This window comes from Truncatella angustata, assembly GCF_020726525.1.
Source record: "Truncatella angustata strain MPI-SDFR-AT-0073 chromosome Unknown BKA67scaffold_2, whole genome shotgun sequence".
Taxonomy (NCBI): Eukaryota; Fungi; Ascomycota; class Sordariomycetes; order Amphisphaeriales; family Sporocadaceae; genus Truncatella; species Truncatella angustata.
The window spans coordinates 5,518,958-5,532,182 of NW_025763382.1; the positions used below are offsets into that span (position 1 = coordinate 5,518,958).

General features: G+C 50.2%; 6 protein-coding genes across 6 annotated transcripts; 2 read left to right on the forward strand and 4 right to left on the reverse strand.

The window, feature by feature from the left end:
* Positions 1–478: 478 nt before the first annotated feature.
* On the reverse strand, positions 479–1,429 carry BKA67DRAFT_656131 (NAD dependent epimerase/dehydratase; the record flags this gene model as incomplete). Its single annotated transcript, XM_046106896.1, has 2 exons — positions 479–928; positions 986–1,429. The coding sequence occupies 2 exons, from the start codon at positions 1,427–1,429 to the stop codon at positions 479–481; spliced, it is 894 nt and encodes a 297-aa protein (XP_045962126.1).
* Positions 1,430–3,028: 1,599 nt separating this feature from the next.
* On the forward strand, positions 3,029–4,904 carry BKA67DRAFT_556679 (isoprenoid synthase domain-containing protein). The gene is made up of 2 exons (XM_046102169.1): positions 3,029–4,335; positions 4,388–4,904. The coding sequence occupies exons 1-2, from the start codon at positions 3,241–3,243 to the stop codon at positions 4,511–4,513; spliced, it is 1,221 nt and encodes a 406-aa protein (XP_045962127.1). The 5' UTR covers positions 3,029–3,240; the 3' UTR covers positions 4,514–4,904.
* A 792-nt stretch (positions 4,905–5,696) lies between these two features.
* On the reverse strand, positions 5,697–7,474 carry BKA67DRAFT_202122 (uncharacterized protein). Its single transcript, XM_046095425.1, has 4 exons — positions 7,226–7,474; positions 6,579–7,171; positions 6,475–6,526; positions 5,697–6,410 (listed from the first exon to the last, which is right to left on the reverse strand). The coding sequence occupies exons 2-4, from the start codon at positions 7,019–7,021 to the stop codon at positions 5,829–5,831; spliced, it is 1,077 nt and encodes a 358-aa protein (XP_045962128.1). The 5' UTR covers positions 7,022–7,171; positions 7,226–7,474; the 3' UTR covers positions 5,697–5,828.
* On the forward strand, positions 7,464–8,863 carry BKA67DRAFT_556681 (uncharacterized protein). The gene has a single exon (XM_046102170.1). It carries the CDS (start codon positions 7,709–7,711, stop codon positions 8,675–8,677), a length of 969 nt encoding a protein of 322 aa, XP_045962129.1. The 5' UTR covers positions 7,464–7,708; the 3' UTR covers positions 8,678–8,863.
* Positions 8,864–8,902: 39 nt separating this feature from the next.
* Positions 8,903–10,606, reverse strand: BKA67DRAFT_202261 (Alpha/Beta hydrolase protein). Its single transcript, XM_046095426.1, has 4 exons — positions 10,334–10,606; positions 10,139–10,280; positions 9,949–9,984; positions 8,903–9,895 (listed from the first exon to the last, which is right to left on the reverse strand). Coding segments are annotated over exons 1-4 (1,056 nt in total). The 5' UTR covers positions 10,336–10,606; the 3' UTR covers positions 8,903–9,019.
* Positions 10,607–10,791: 185 nt separating this feature from the next.
* On the reverse strand, positions 10,792–11,875 carry BKA67DRAFT_556685 (cutinase-domain-containing protein). Its single transcript, XM_046102171.1, has 3 exons — positions 11,763–11,875; positions 11,407–11,694; positions 10,792–11,340 (listed from the first exon to the last, which is right to left on the reverse strand). Exons 2-3 carry the CDS (start codon positions 11,620–11,622, stop codon positions 10,954–10,956), a joined length of 603 nt encoding a protein of 200 aa, XP_045962131.1. The 5' UTR covers positions 11,623–11,694; positions 11,763–11,875; the 3' UTR covers positions 10,792–10,953.
* Positions 11,876–13,225: the final 1,350 nt, after the last annotated feature.

Here is a 13,225-nt window from a genome sequence, read left to right on the forward strand (position 1 = left end):
GCAACGCGGCATAGCCTAGAAATTACGTCAGGCTTCGTGGCTGCTAGGATGGCTACCGTAGGTAGCGTTAACAACGTAAGAGTCAAGACCTAACAGCATCTATCTCAATTTCTCAGCTCCTTAATTCAAAGTACTTGCTTGGCATCGCCAGGATCGCGGAATCGCCATTCATATGGCACGCGTGATAGTTCGTTCATAAGGATACGCACAGAGATTGGCATTCAGTACTTTTACCATCGCTTGCACACCGCCGTACGTACATACAGAAGGCAAAAGCTTGTGACGCTGGTGCGGGGCTATCAGAAAGGACCCTTGACCCCACTACAGCCAGTGTTCTACATGGTAAGGTTCCATAGATCCCAGCAGCCTTGGTGATTGTACACGTTTATTGACAGCGTTCCGGAACATGCCCTGCCCCAGGATTGCAGAGCAGTGTTAGAATGCCACCGTTTCCACTCCGTAGAACCAAATACAACGCTTATTTAGTACCATTGGCCTTCATTCTCTCAAAGCATTGCCTGTAGGCAATGTGGACTTCCGGCACGGTGTAGTTGTACTCCTTGAGCTTCTTCTCAAGCTTCGTAGTATCGAGCAAGCAGTTGCTGCGACCAGCCTTGATGACCTTGGATTGCTCCTCGACTGTGAAGTTCTTCCAAGTGAAGTCAGGTCGGACGATCTCCTTGAATAGGGATAACACTTCGTTGTGGCTGATAGCCCCCGGGTTGGTGAAGTTGTAGACACCAGTGTCCTTGTGCTCGGCCATGAGGATGGACGCCGGCAGAAGGTCCGTCAAGATGGTGTTGCTGTTGGGAATATCGACCACCCGCTCGTACTTGGCGATCTTGGTGACAAAGCTCCGCGAGTGCAGATCATCCGAGACAGGCATTCGCAAGCGCAGAATCAAGCAGTTTGTGTAGTACTTCATAATCTGTACACATTTGTCAGCATTGCCTCCGTATGATCTTCGCGGCTGGATTCATAGTACCTCCTCGACGTGGCCCTTGACCTCTGAGTAGAAGCTGCCCTTGAAGTTGGCAAGGTCGGTCTCGGTGTAACCTGGGCCACCAATAGGGTGGGTATCGTCGTAGTGGTAGATACAGCCAGTGGCGAAGACGGTAACGTGAATGCCGGCCAGGAAGCAGAGATCGGTCAGATTCAAGGTTCCAACGGCATTGGATCGCATCGTCGCCTCCTTGTTGTCCTCACACCAGTCGACATTCGGTCGTCCAGTGCAGCCAGCGCAGTTCAGGACGTGGGTGGGCTTGACCTTCTCGAGCTCGGCCTTGACTGCCTCGCGGTCTTCCATGCGCACAGTCGTGGTGTAGACAGTCTTGCCCTGGCCCTTGAGCAACGTCTCAAGGTGTTGGGCAATCCATCCCCTTCCACCCCAGATCAAGAAGGTGTCGTGCGAAGTGCCGTTGGTTGCCATGGTGTCTAAGTGGGTGGGGTGCGTTGCGTGGGCGGTGCTATAGGCCGCTGTTGGGAATGCTGGCTCTATTATAGCTTCGAGGTGGGCGGGATGATCGAACGACAGCTTGAAATGACGAGAAGCACAAGACCTCCAGCGGAAACAGAAATCTAATAAGTACGTCAAGTACAAAGTCAGCTGAGCTGAGGGAGATGAAAGTGGAATGGGAGGCAATACAGGTCTCACCTTTTAGCAGTTCCACCGAGACAGACATGCACTCAAGTCGGCCGCTGGCAGGTGGGGCGAAGATTCGAGGGAAGAACGTGCGAACTTACGCGTACATACAGACTGACCTTGTTGCAAGTTCCGAAACTGGGCGGATATTGGATCAAAGCTGACGAAGTTGCCTGTGCTCAAATAGATTGGCAAGACAAGTTCAGGACCGTGGTCTGGATGATGTCGAGGCCTTTGTCCAACTTGGTTGATCTGGGAGAGTTGCCCATCACCCCAAGGTTACAGCCAGAAACACAGTCTAATTGCGCTTTACCGCAGTAGAAGGTGCAGAGAACGGCATGGCTTGAAGATGTGGTCGGCCATTTTACATAGAAAACGCACATTGGCTTATACTTGCGGTCAAGGCCAATTTCCAGACTCACCTCAAGTAGCCTTCTTTTTCTCGGCTTTTCTGACATGGTCTCATTCACGATACTTCGCGATAGAAGCTAGTACGGGGCCACGTGCCACGCGGCCGATTCTGCAAAGTTTCAACATGTTGGGCGTACTGCGTCTACTGTGGCATTGTTGAGGTACAACACGATGCGAGGTGGTTCTTGATGCTCACATTAGGATAAGACAGTAGGAGATTTCAACGGCTGCTGTGCAACGGGGGGGGGGGGTTCAGCTCAATTTGCGCCAAGCCGCTTGTGCTCTGAATCGTCGCCCTCAGTATGTAAGTTATCCGCATCTCGGGCAGTGGATAGGAGACAGCAGTCGAACTGGCGACACACCAGAAAGTTGTCGGGTCGGGCTTTGCTATTAACCTCCGCGTCCGCAATCGAACACCGCAACTGTCCAATTGTCCAATTGCAAGAGTTTCCGGTTTCCCGTTCCGGTACTGCGTCACAGCCAGATGCAGTCAGTCTCACTCTCCTGGCTACTTACTTAATGTACGGATTACATGACCTGCAAACACGCTCCACGCCCGCGCAGGTGCTGCCAAGCCGGTCTTGTGCTGTGCCTGAGGGCCGCCTGCGACTGGTGCTGGGGAGTACCCAAATGAAATTAATGCGGAGAAAATAATAATAGCCTATTTTCTCCGCGTTCTGCTTTAGTAAAACCAAGCTCACGATCAAGATAAATCTGCAGCTTCAAAATCAACCGCATCTGCAGCAACGGGACTTTAATCGCGCCAGAATTACGCCCTCCTCGTTCGAATTTTGACATCGTTCGACTGATACAACAAACGACTCGTCTTTGGTGCGGCTGTCTGGCTGCTACAATTCCCTCTCTCTGGTTGGACTAGCACCCCTTAACACTCACATATAAGCTCCCTTCGTGCGAAGACAAAACCGAAGATGCCTTCCGCAAAGAGTGTTTTGTATTACATGTTTCACCCGAATCAGCTTCGGTCCATGATTCAATGGTAAGTCTGCGCATGCAGGTTCTGCTGCAACTCTCCCGTTGATTGACCGCTTCATTACAGGAAAGTATGGCACGATCCTGTCCACCACCGAGATGAATCGAAAGAGTCGGAAACCCTCAAGTCATGTTTCAAATTCTTAAACTTGACCAGCCGAAGCTTTTCGGCCGTCATTCAAGAGCTCAACCCCGATATGCTTGTTCCAATTGCATTGTTCTACCTCGTGCTGCGAGGCCTCGACACCATCGAAGACGACATGACAATACCACTGGAAAAGAAGGAGCCCTTGCTTCGCGACTTTGACAAGTCTATGAGCATCGATGGCTGGACGTTCAACGGCAACGGACCCAACGAGAAAGACCGAGAATTGCTCGTCCACTTCGACGATGTCATCGTCGAGCTCAAGAAATTGAAGCCTATTTACCACGAGATCATTCACGACATAACCGCCAAGATGGGCAACGGCATGGCTGACTATGCTATCAAGGCGGAGAACAACGTCGGTGTTGAGACGCTAGCACAGTACGAAGAGTATTGCCACTACGTTGCTGGCCTGGTAGGTGAAGGCCTCACGCGACTGTTCCTCGCTGGAGAGTGGGCCAACCCTGCACTGAGGGATCGTCCTGAATTGACAGAGAGTATGGGACAATTCCTGCAAAAGACCAACATCATTCGCGACGTACACGAAGATTTCGAGGACAAGCGACGGTGGTGGCCTACTGCCATCTGGAGCAAGTATGTCGACAACTGGGACGACTTGTTCAAGCCTGAGAACAGGGAGCTCGCTATGCAGTGCAGCTCAGAGATGGTTCTGGACGCCTTGAAGCACGTCGAGCATTGTTTGTTCTACATGGCCGCTATTCGCGAGCAGAGTGTCTTCAACTTTGTTGCCATCCCGCAAAGCATGGCCATTGCAACACTTGAACTGGTTTTCAGAAACCCGGCCATCTTCGAGAGCCACCTCAAGATCACCAAGGGTGACGCTTGCCAGCTTATGATGGAGTCAACACAGAACCTGCGCTTGGTTTGCGATGTGTTCAGGAGGTACACCAGGAGGATAGCGAAGAAGAACGACCCGAGGGATCCTCACTACTTGGAGATCAGTGCTGCCTGTGGCAAAATCGAGCAATTTATCGAAACACTGTTCCCATCCCAGGACCCGAAGAAGGCTACCTTGGTGCAACAGGCTGCCAACCCCAGTTCTCAGGGGGACACAACAGACCCGTGGGAGGGCTTCCTTCTGGTGATTTCGGTGTTGGCAATCTTGACACTGATCTCTGGTATAATGGTGAGTTATCCCCCCCCATTTCTGTGACGTTTGAACTCATGTATATTGATAGGTCGGTATGGCATGGTTCATGGGTGCCAGATTTGACCTGATGTTCAGTGGGGCAACAGCACCAGCAAAGCTGAGCTCTGCCGCGTCAACCGCTTCAACAATTCTCGGTGGTCATGAAGAGTTGTAGTCCCAGCGCCTCTTCAAACTTCGACGCGATTGCTTTTTCATGTACAATATTGGACTTGCCGGCCACAGGTCAAGTCAAGCCAATTCATGGTAACGAATGATTAGCGGGTTGCTGATCGGGTCACGACGATTACACATGGATCTCACGGTCAAGTTACTGCTGTGATCTGTGTGGCACTAATATTATATTTAATACAATTTTAAGCGCACCGAGCCTTGAGTTTGGCCTGCGGTATGATTCTACCATTTAACCGCTCCTCGGTACCTTCACGCAGGTGAAAGGCTCATGCAGGTCGTGGAATCATCCACAATAGATGGTGACTTTAATCAGTACCAACTAGCACGGATGTCAAATTACAATTCAGTCCTGTCTCAATGACTGTGGTTGTGCCGAGAAGTGCTGATAGTAACACGCGAGAAGTACCGACTTAAACAAGTCGTAGGCACTTGGTGATTAAGTTGTTTTCTATACAGTGCAACTCGAATACCCTGGATCGCGGATATATCTTAGTGCATTGTTGTCTTCTTTTCATCGTGAACTTCTGTTTTTGTGCCTTTGTAAAGACGCAAAGATGCTGACGGTGCAAACGAATAATTTTGAGGGCTGTCTTTATGTTTCATGCTCAGGTAAGCAACCTTACCTCGTATTCGTGCATGCCAGTCTGAAAATATCTGCGGGCTCATGACCTTGGATTTTAAGATTCAAGATCCCTCGATCTGGAATAGCGAATAACATACCGTACTATGCGACACAATCTCTGGCCGTACGCGCATATCCTAGACCAATTCAATGGGTGTATGGTTAACATTATATAATACCCTCCATCTATGTCTCTGGTTACATCTTGTTCGATAGGTGATGCCGCCATCATGTCACGTCTTTGTGGGCTCACACATAGCGAATTGGATGTGATCAACCGTGGCCATAGGCATTCTTCAAACAGTTTCAGAAGGAAGTTCTTGGGTATGAATCTTGGGACCCATTGTGCATGGAGAAAGTATCTGCGACAAATCAGAAACGTTGGCCATTGGTTTGCTTCAGAGAAATTGTGAAGTCATCTTTCTTCAAAAAGAAGAGAAAATAAAATAACCTGCTGTCTCCCTTCCTTGAGCATGATTTTCAGCTTCGAGAGGTGAGTATGAGCATACTGCGAGTTCTGACTATTCTTGAGGGAGGAAAAAAGCTCAACGGCCAGCATCTGGTCGGCCCTTCGGTTTGATTGCATGAGACTGTATCTTGAATCACTGTTGCGGTTCTACAATGCCCTCGCGCTTGTCTACTTCCGAATAGGGACAACCAGATCACTGATCCCGAATCAAGCCTTCTTGTCTTTTCGCAGGGCAACACCAATTCCATCCTCGCTCCGCCTTCTTTTAGACTGATGCGTCAGATCATTGATATCATCGAATACCACGCAGTCGTTTTCGGTTTGGCAGACAGCCGTGCGCCCCAGGTTCTTTGCTACGGGTCCCGTCGGCCCGGATGTGTAGTGGCACTCCCCAAAAAGGCAGTACTGGCCAAAGTGACTGGTCGGATACTGCTCATCACCCCAATACCCTTGCCACAGCAGCCAGTCGGCAGTTTCCGTGGCTTCCTCCGTGCCACCGGTCGAGGCGCCGCCCGCGATGCTGAACTCGCCCGAGCCGACGTCATACCAGTAGCCACGGTAGTTCTGCGTGATGTCCCAGCCATACCCGGCGTCTGTGTGATCGGACACGAGACCGAGGGCGACCGTATAATCCTGCGTCCCAGCCGTCGCGTAATTCGCGTGTGACCCGGTAGCGATGTAGGTGATGGGACGACCGCCGTCGAAGTTCATCACGTCCCAGTAATAGGCTGAGCCCGCGCCGTGCTGCGAGTGGTAAACCGCATAGGGCTCACCGTCGACGAACCGGATCTGGAAGAAAATGAATGGGTCATTCTTCTGGCAATAAGTGGGAGGCTGTGTAGGCAATAATTACCATAACATGTTCCCAATCACCAACATGGTCATCAAAGTTAATGTCAAGGACACTGTAAGCTTTAGCTTGGTATCAAAAACAGTTCTTCATCCATGATGACTCACGTGCCGCCGTAATTGTACGAATAAAAGTGGAAATAAAACACATCAGTAGTTGTAGCATTCTTTGTGACTGCAATGATGGTGCCAGGAGCACCACTATAACCTGTGCTGTTGTCCGGCTTCCCGTAGTCTGAGGTAATCCACGGAAGACTATCTGATGGTGTGGAATCCGCGGTCAAGTAGACACTATTGTTGTAACTGTTTAGATTGTTCACGTTAACGGAGCCTGCGCTGCCTACGGCGACATAGTCGACTTCGGGAACCACGTTTTGTAAATGCGTCGCGACGTCCGAAGGGAAGTATTTCTCTCCACTGAAGAGATAGGAGATCGGCGCATAGGTGATCGCGTAGTCCGGGAGTACATCGCGCTTGGGCAGTCTGCTGGGCCGCGCAACGACGAACCAGGCGAGACTGCTCAAGCATAACAAGTGACCAATTGAAGTCATGGTGAGAAACCGTTTGGGCCCAAATCACCTTGCGCCAGGCCTGAGTGTGATCAGGAAAGCGAGGGGAAACCGCGGAGGATGTTCACAAAGTGAACGGGACACGAATTGCACGCTCTGCATGTGGCATGGGGGGCCAGCTTTGTAGCCTGCCTACATATGGGTAAGAATCAACAGGGTATCACTCTCAGCTCACTTGTCACTGACTATAAAAGGATCGCCATCCTTGGCACCAACCCCTGTCTAAATGCCTCCGGTGATCTACAGCTCTCTAGATCGTGCAGGAGATTAGCAACTCGCGCAGACCACAAAGCTTAGCACATGTGGGGTACAATGAGGCCATGTCGATCTTATTCGAATTGTCCCATCTACCAGAATTACTGGTTTAGGCAAATGACGGGACTGGTATATTTCCACGTAGCTGAATAGCAATCATTGTGCTGAAGGTAAGCATGGTCGGGAAGCGGGGTATCTGGTATTCGCGGTGGCTTGTTTATAGGTTTTCCGCAATGCGGCTCTTTACTCTTACAGTGTTGGCCCGGCCTCGAGATATGGCGGCCATAGGAGGAGTCATGTCATTATCACTCGTCCCGGAAAGTGTCATGGATCACTGACTTAGCTAGATCGCGACTACTATACCGTGGATATAGGCAATTTCTTGTCGATATAGCCATACCTAGCCTCGCCTGGATGCGAAATGCCAGCCAACAGGTAACAGTATGTGATATTCGCACCTATATTTGTTTCCGTCCCCAAGGAATTTATCTGGTCATTACTTTTGTGACGCTGTTGTCTCCGCAATCGCACTCACACCCGCACCGGCGTGGTGGGGGCGCTTGGCCTAGATCCGCGCATTTATTCTTGCCTCCACCGTTTGATTTGAATATCTGCCACCAGACGCAATTAACCAGACTTGCCTTCTGTTTCGAAACTCGAGCAATGTCTATCCTGGAAAGTCGGTCGATAATCGACCTCACGCACCCGATAGACGACAACATACCCATCTATCCGGGCGACCCAACCTTCCATTGCCGGCAGTCATGCAACATCCCGGAGAGCGGCTGGGCAGTGAGCGAGCTCTCCTTCTCCTCGCACGTCGGCACGCACATTGACGCGCCGTCGCACCGTTTTGATGGCTCCCTGACCGTGGATGCCATCCCGCTGGAGAATCTCGTAGCGATCCCCGCGCTCGTTGTGGACGTGTCGGACAAACCTGCGCTCGCGGTGATTGATCTAGAGGATCTTCAGCCATACGAGTCGCGGATCAGAGAGGGCATGGCTGTTTTCTTTCGTACGGGCTGGGACAGGTATTGGGGACCGGCACACACGAACAATGGGAAGTATTTTGAGCATCCTTACGTAGATCGCGCGGTCGCGCAGCGGCTTGTGGAGCTCGGCGTTATAGTGCTTGGGGTTGATACCATGAGTCCGGATGCTATGTCAGAGGAGGGTGACAGTAGTGTGCCGGAGGTGCACGATGTCGTGCTCGGGGCGGGAAGGGTGATTGCCGAGAATCTTACGAATTTGAAGGCACTGCAAGATGTGCAGGATGCTGGTGTTAATGTGAGGATTATGGTCTCCCTTGCGCCGCTAAAAGTACAAGGTTGCGACGGGTCACCGGTCAGGGCATTTGCATGGGTAGAAAAGAAGCAAGTATAGGCGTTGTGTATACGGAGTGGAACTCGACAACATGCATGTTCTCACGAGTGATCTTTACCTTACTGGTATACAAATTTGCATTAGCAGACGTGACTTGTACTTGTCCACTCCTTTGCGCACTTCTACAGTTTCCACTTCTATTACCATGAACTTCACCTGCCAGACTTTACTCAATAGAAATGCGACATATAGTGTTGGGGGGGGGCGGGGGGTATTAGAAATATTGAGCATGTGACATTTATGACTGCAGTTGAAGCAAGGAACTGAGGACAGAACTATGAGGTGCAGGTCTATCTAAGTAATCTTATGAGAAGATTGCATGATCTCTATAGCGGACTATGCTCATGCGCCTCCACCGAGCTTCTCGGCTACTGCGAAACGCTCCTCTAATGTCTTGGCAAGCCATTCAGTTCTTTCCATAACGGATGCATGCCCCATACCTTCTACGATGATGCCAGCATCGGGCTGGATGTACTCAATCAGCTTCTTTCCATGAGGGAGTGAAATCATGCCATCTTGTGTTCCATGCAAGACCAGGATGCGTTCGCGGCCAACCTTGTCAGCCATATCTTTAAGCTGTGCTGGACTCTTATGGTGCCAGCCACAAGCGATGAGCTGCAGCAGGAATCCCTTTCTCGTGAAGCCCTCCTTATCCATCTGCTTGGTGATCTCTTGTGCCGCAAAGCGGTCGAAGTTGGTCTTGAACTTCAGGTACTCCCCATTTGGTGGCATTTTCACTTTCGGAGTCGATGCTGTGGGGGGCTCCGAAGTGTCAGGTTGGTTCAAGAAGTCCTGGGCGAAGATTTTTGACGCTGCATACTCTATCGTCCGGTCAAGCGACTTTGGCAGCAGCATTGTGATGCGGTTCATCATGTTTTCACTAAATGTTGTAGTGTTTTCGATTGCAGCGGCCGTACAAAGTAGATTCAGAGTCGCGATACGGTCCGGGATTAATACGCCCAGTTCTTGCGCAATCATGCCGCCCATAGAGAGGCCGCAGACGTTGACTTCTCGTTTCGACGTCCAGCCGACATGATCGAGCACCTCAACTATATCCTGCGCCATCTCTGATGTAGAATACCGCACCAAAGGCTTGCCGGAGCCGCCCATGCCTCGGTTGTCAACAAGTAGAATGGAGTAACGGTCGGCATGATAGTGGCCAAAGTGCATGGTCTGGCGCTGGTAGGAGCCCTTCAAGAAGCCGAGTCCGCATATCCACTGGGTTTGCATTAGCGTTAGGTCATGCATCACGGAACAGAACTACAACGTACGAGAACCTTGATTGGGCCTTCGCCATGAACTTCCCACTACAGCAATTGGAGTCAGTAATTACTTTTCTAGATGGAACGGGGACGCATCGGGAGTTTTGTGACAAAGTCATAGAAGTAAAATGCCTCTGGGCGGCATATCGTTCATGGACTTGCTAGAAATAGTAGGTAAATAATTCCGGAATTCGCTTACTGAGATATCAATTGGCCCACCTCGGTTTGCTGCTACAGGCAATAGGCCCTGCCGATCGGGCACTAGATTCCATACTGCTGTAGGAAAGGCAGGGTGCTTCTTGATGTCTTCTGCGAGCGATCGTTCTGGCTTTGTAGCTTCCCTGCCAAAATTAGCTGTCCATTGTGCCAGATATGATCCTCCATGTCTCCTCACATTTTGGGAGACAGCCTTCACAGTGACGTCGCCAATGCGTACCAAGGGCTTAAGGATCCTCACGTGCTCACTGTCGCGCTGTAGTTGTTCAGGGCTTATGTATCCTGAGGTTCCAGAAGTTGTCGTAAGATAGGACGGCTTTGTAAAACTTTGAAAATGAATACCCAGATCCCAATACCAGCAATTTGGGGTTTGTGAATGTAGACGACTGACGGGAGAGATATCCGAATAAATAAGGTGGATAGTTATGACGATCGCTCTCGTGCTGTCGCGTGGAAAAGCATGTACCGAGGCTCGATTGAGCCTACATCTTTGACAACTCAGTTAAGAGAATTGAACTGGGTATATGCATAGATTGGTTGAATCGAGCGAGTGTATCATGAGTAAGAGCTAAAACTCACTTGATTGCATAAAACCCTCAGTGTCGCGTTACAAGAAACTTTCAATTTTTTGAAATTGGCATTTTGCATAAATCATAAAGTAGCCGTCCAACGACACGTCAAATGCCGTGCGTCAGGAGCTTCTTTGTACTTGACTAGCAAGTAAAATGTAGAATCGAAATAGCAGTCCGGTCCGTGACCTCCTTCAGTACCCTCAATTCTCGCCCTTCCTACACCATTCTACAGTTTGCCGAACCCGGAGAGTCCAGTGGGAAGCGCTGTGGGAATGCTAAACGCGGGCATGCTAAACCCAGAGCCCAACCCAGATCCCAACCCAGATCCCAATGTAGGTAGTGTTGTAGGAATGCTAAAGCCGGAACCAAGTCCAGAACCAAGGCCGGAGCCCAAACCAGTATCTGTTTCGGTGGTAATAGCAGTAGCAGCAGTTGTAGGAGCAACACTGGCAGTAGCCGTTGAGCCGCCGGCGGTGCTTCCACCGACAACGGACTTGATGAAAGACGCTGCCGTGTCCACATCTGAGCCATATCCCAGATGGCCCATGGTGCTCGCAGATGTGCATCCACCCGAGCCAGCGCAGGTGCCTGTAGTTCCACAGACTGAGTCGCCCTGTGCGAACACAATGTGAGCTTAATACCAGAGGACACGGTGCAAAAGGGTTGGTCCAATACTTACACTTGCGCAGAACGTGTGGAAGTCGGCTGTTGACACACCAGTGGGGAGTTGGGTCTTGAAAGGATCACCAAAGGTGACAGCAGCGACAACGGATGAGGCCTGGCTACCAAGCAGCTTCGCACTGTTGTGTACAACCATTGCGCCCTGACTATAACCAGTCAGGATCAACTTGGTGCCTGGGCAGCTGCTGAGTGCCGACTGAGCTGCTTTGGTCATGGCCTGGGAGCCTGGTCCTGAGCCTGTGGCCTCTGACGTAATGCCTGCTGCATCGGCGGCATATGTGATGCCCTTTTAATGTATACCAGTCAGCAATTTTACGCCATGTATATTGGAGTGGACTGTGGTAGTGTACGAACTTGAACAGTGACCTGGTCTGCACCAAGAGCGGACTGAACAGACTTTTGAAGTCCAGGCCCAACTACGGTACCGAGCGTTCCGGTCTCGGTGGTGCCTCGCGCGAAAAGAAGGGTGTAGGTTGTGCAGGAGGCAGCCGAGGTGGTTTGTGGGAGCGGGCTGCCGGCAGAAAGAGCTGCCAGAAGTGCAGTAGAGAGTGTAAATGTGGTCTTCATCTTGCTGATATTGGTTGGATAGCGAAAGATAGTCTTCACTTGAACGAATGCGTGATGGAAGTCAGAAGTGAAAGAGAGAATACGTCCGTCAAGGAGAACAGTCAATGTTCGAAAGAGTGAGTGAAGTGATGAGGAAGTACTGGTAAGGAATGAATGGAATGCACAACTTGATGGGATTGAGTATGTCTTATAGTCTCGAGGCATCTCAAGCTTCAGTACTCGACGATTGCCCTCTGTGCTTCTGTAGAAGCAACTATAGGCGGCGATACTTACATCCTCGCAACTTCACCCTCGTTTTGGTATAACTATTCAGAGCCACGGCGTTAAAGCCTCACTTCCGTTAGGCAAAAGCAATGACACAGCCTCTAGCATGACCTTGTGGATGTCAAGTGAAACTTCCCTTGTGTTGATCCAGAACCCAGGTCCCGAACATGATATTGAGGAGGCAAGCTTGTTTCTTCATGCTCCATCCGTCACATATCACTTTCCCGGCCTCGTGTTGAATTTCGACTCATGATCCTGACTAGCGTGGCGATCTTATGATTGCTCAAGTAATTGGTTCGTCCCAAAACGTTAGTGTTTTGATTGCAAAGATGCGATTGGGAGATTTAGCCCCACAGTCTACCCGTCAAGTATATTGCACCACCACTGGCATGCTTCATTCATATGAAACCGAACATCTCCCGTCGTCCCACCAGACCAGACCTTGGGTTAGTGCATAGTCTATCTAGAAAATCTCCGATGTGAACTAGCTACTGGAGAATCAAGACAAGATACCATCCCAAACCCTTCTCCGCATGAACTTCTCCACATTGGAGTCCGAGTCCTGTAGACCGGACAAAGTACCGTTGAGGAGCTCTGTTCTGGACAAGCTTGAGTGCGAAAGACAGAAAGTTGTTATGTTTCCTGTCAGCCTAGGGAATAACAATTGTTAGCGCTTCGCGGGAAAGTACTGTTTCGGCTCTAGAATTCGTATCATTAACTTTTGCTATCTAAATAACACATTTCCTAAAGCTGTACAATAGGGTATATCCACAAGTTTCCACCATAAACTGAACATTTTAGGTATTTCCCTTGGTCAACTTCGTACAGAGGCTAGTTCAATTGATTGATAGTTGCCGAGGTAGGCTGACCTGGTTAGCGCCTCAGGGTTTCAAGAATAAGGAGATCGGCCCAGCCCTGTAGCAAGCCAACCGAAGCCGGGAAATTGAGACTTAGGAGCTTAATGAGGATAAACAATTTATCTTAAA

What these genes read in the sequence shown, in the direction of transcription:
- BKA67DRAFT_556679 (XM_046102169.1), top strand. Translation starts at nt 3,241, where the DNA reads ATGCTTGTTCCAATTGCATTGTTCTACCTCGTGCTGCGAGGCCTCGAC. An exon ending in CACTGATCTCTGGTATAATG is followed by an intron (nt 4,336 to 4,387) that starts GTGAGTTATCCC and finishes GTATATTGATAG; the next exon opens with GTCGGTATGGCATGGTTCAT.
- BKA67DRAFT_202122 (XM_046095425.1), bottom strand. Translation starts at nt 7,021, where the DNA reads ATGACTTCAATTGGTCACTTGTTATGCTTGAGCAGTCTCGCCTGGTTC. An exon ending in TCGTACAATTACGGCGGCAC is followed by an intron (nt 6,527 to 6,578) that starts GTGAGTCATCAT and finishes TAAAGCTTACAG; the next exon opens with TGTCCTTGACATTAACTTTG. An exon ending in GTGATTGGGAACATGTTATG is followed by an intron (nt 6,411 to 6,474) that starts GTAATTATTGCC and finishes ATTTTCTTCCAG; the next exon opens with ATCCGGTTCGTCGACGGTGA.
- BKA67DRAFT_556681 (XM_046102170.1), top strand. Translation starts at nt 7,709, where the DNA reads ATGCGAAATGCCAGCCAACAGGTAACAGTATGTGATATTCGCACCTAT.
- BKA67DRAFT_202261 (XM_046095426.1), bottom strand. An exon ending in GTGGGCCAATTGATATCTCA is followed by an intron (nt 9,985 to 10,138) that starts GTAAGCGAATTC and finishes CAATTGCTGTAG; the next exon opens with TGGGAAGTTCATGGCGAAGG. An exon ending in AAGGCCCAATCAAGGTTCTC is followed by an intron (nt 9,896 to 9,948) that starts GTACGTTGTAGT and finishes ATGCAAACCCAG; the next exon opens with TGGATATGCGGACTCGGCTT.
- BKA67DRAFT_556685 (XM_046102171.1), bottom strand. Translation starts at nt 11,622, where the DNA reads ATGACCAAAGCAGCTCAGTCGGCACTCAGCAGCTGCCCAGGCACCAAG. An exon ending in TCCACACGTTCTGCGCAAGT is followed by an intron (nt 11,341 to 11,406) that starts GTAAGTATTGGA and finishes GTGTTCGCACAG; the next exon opens with GGCGACTCAGTCTGTGGAAC.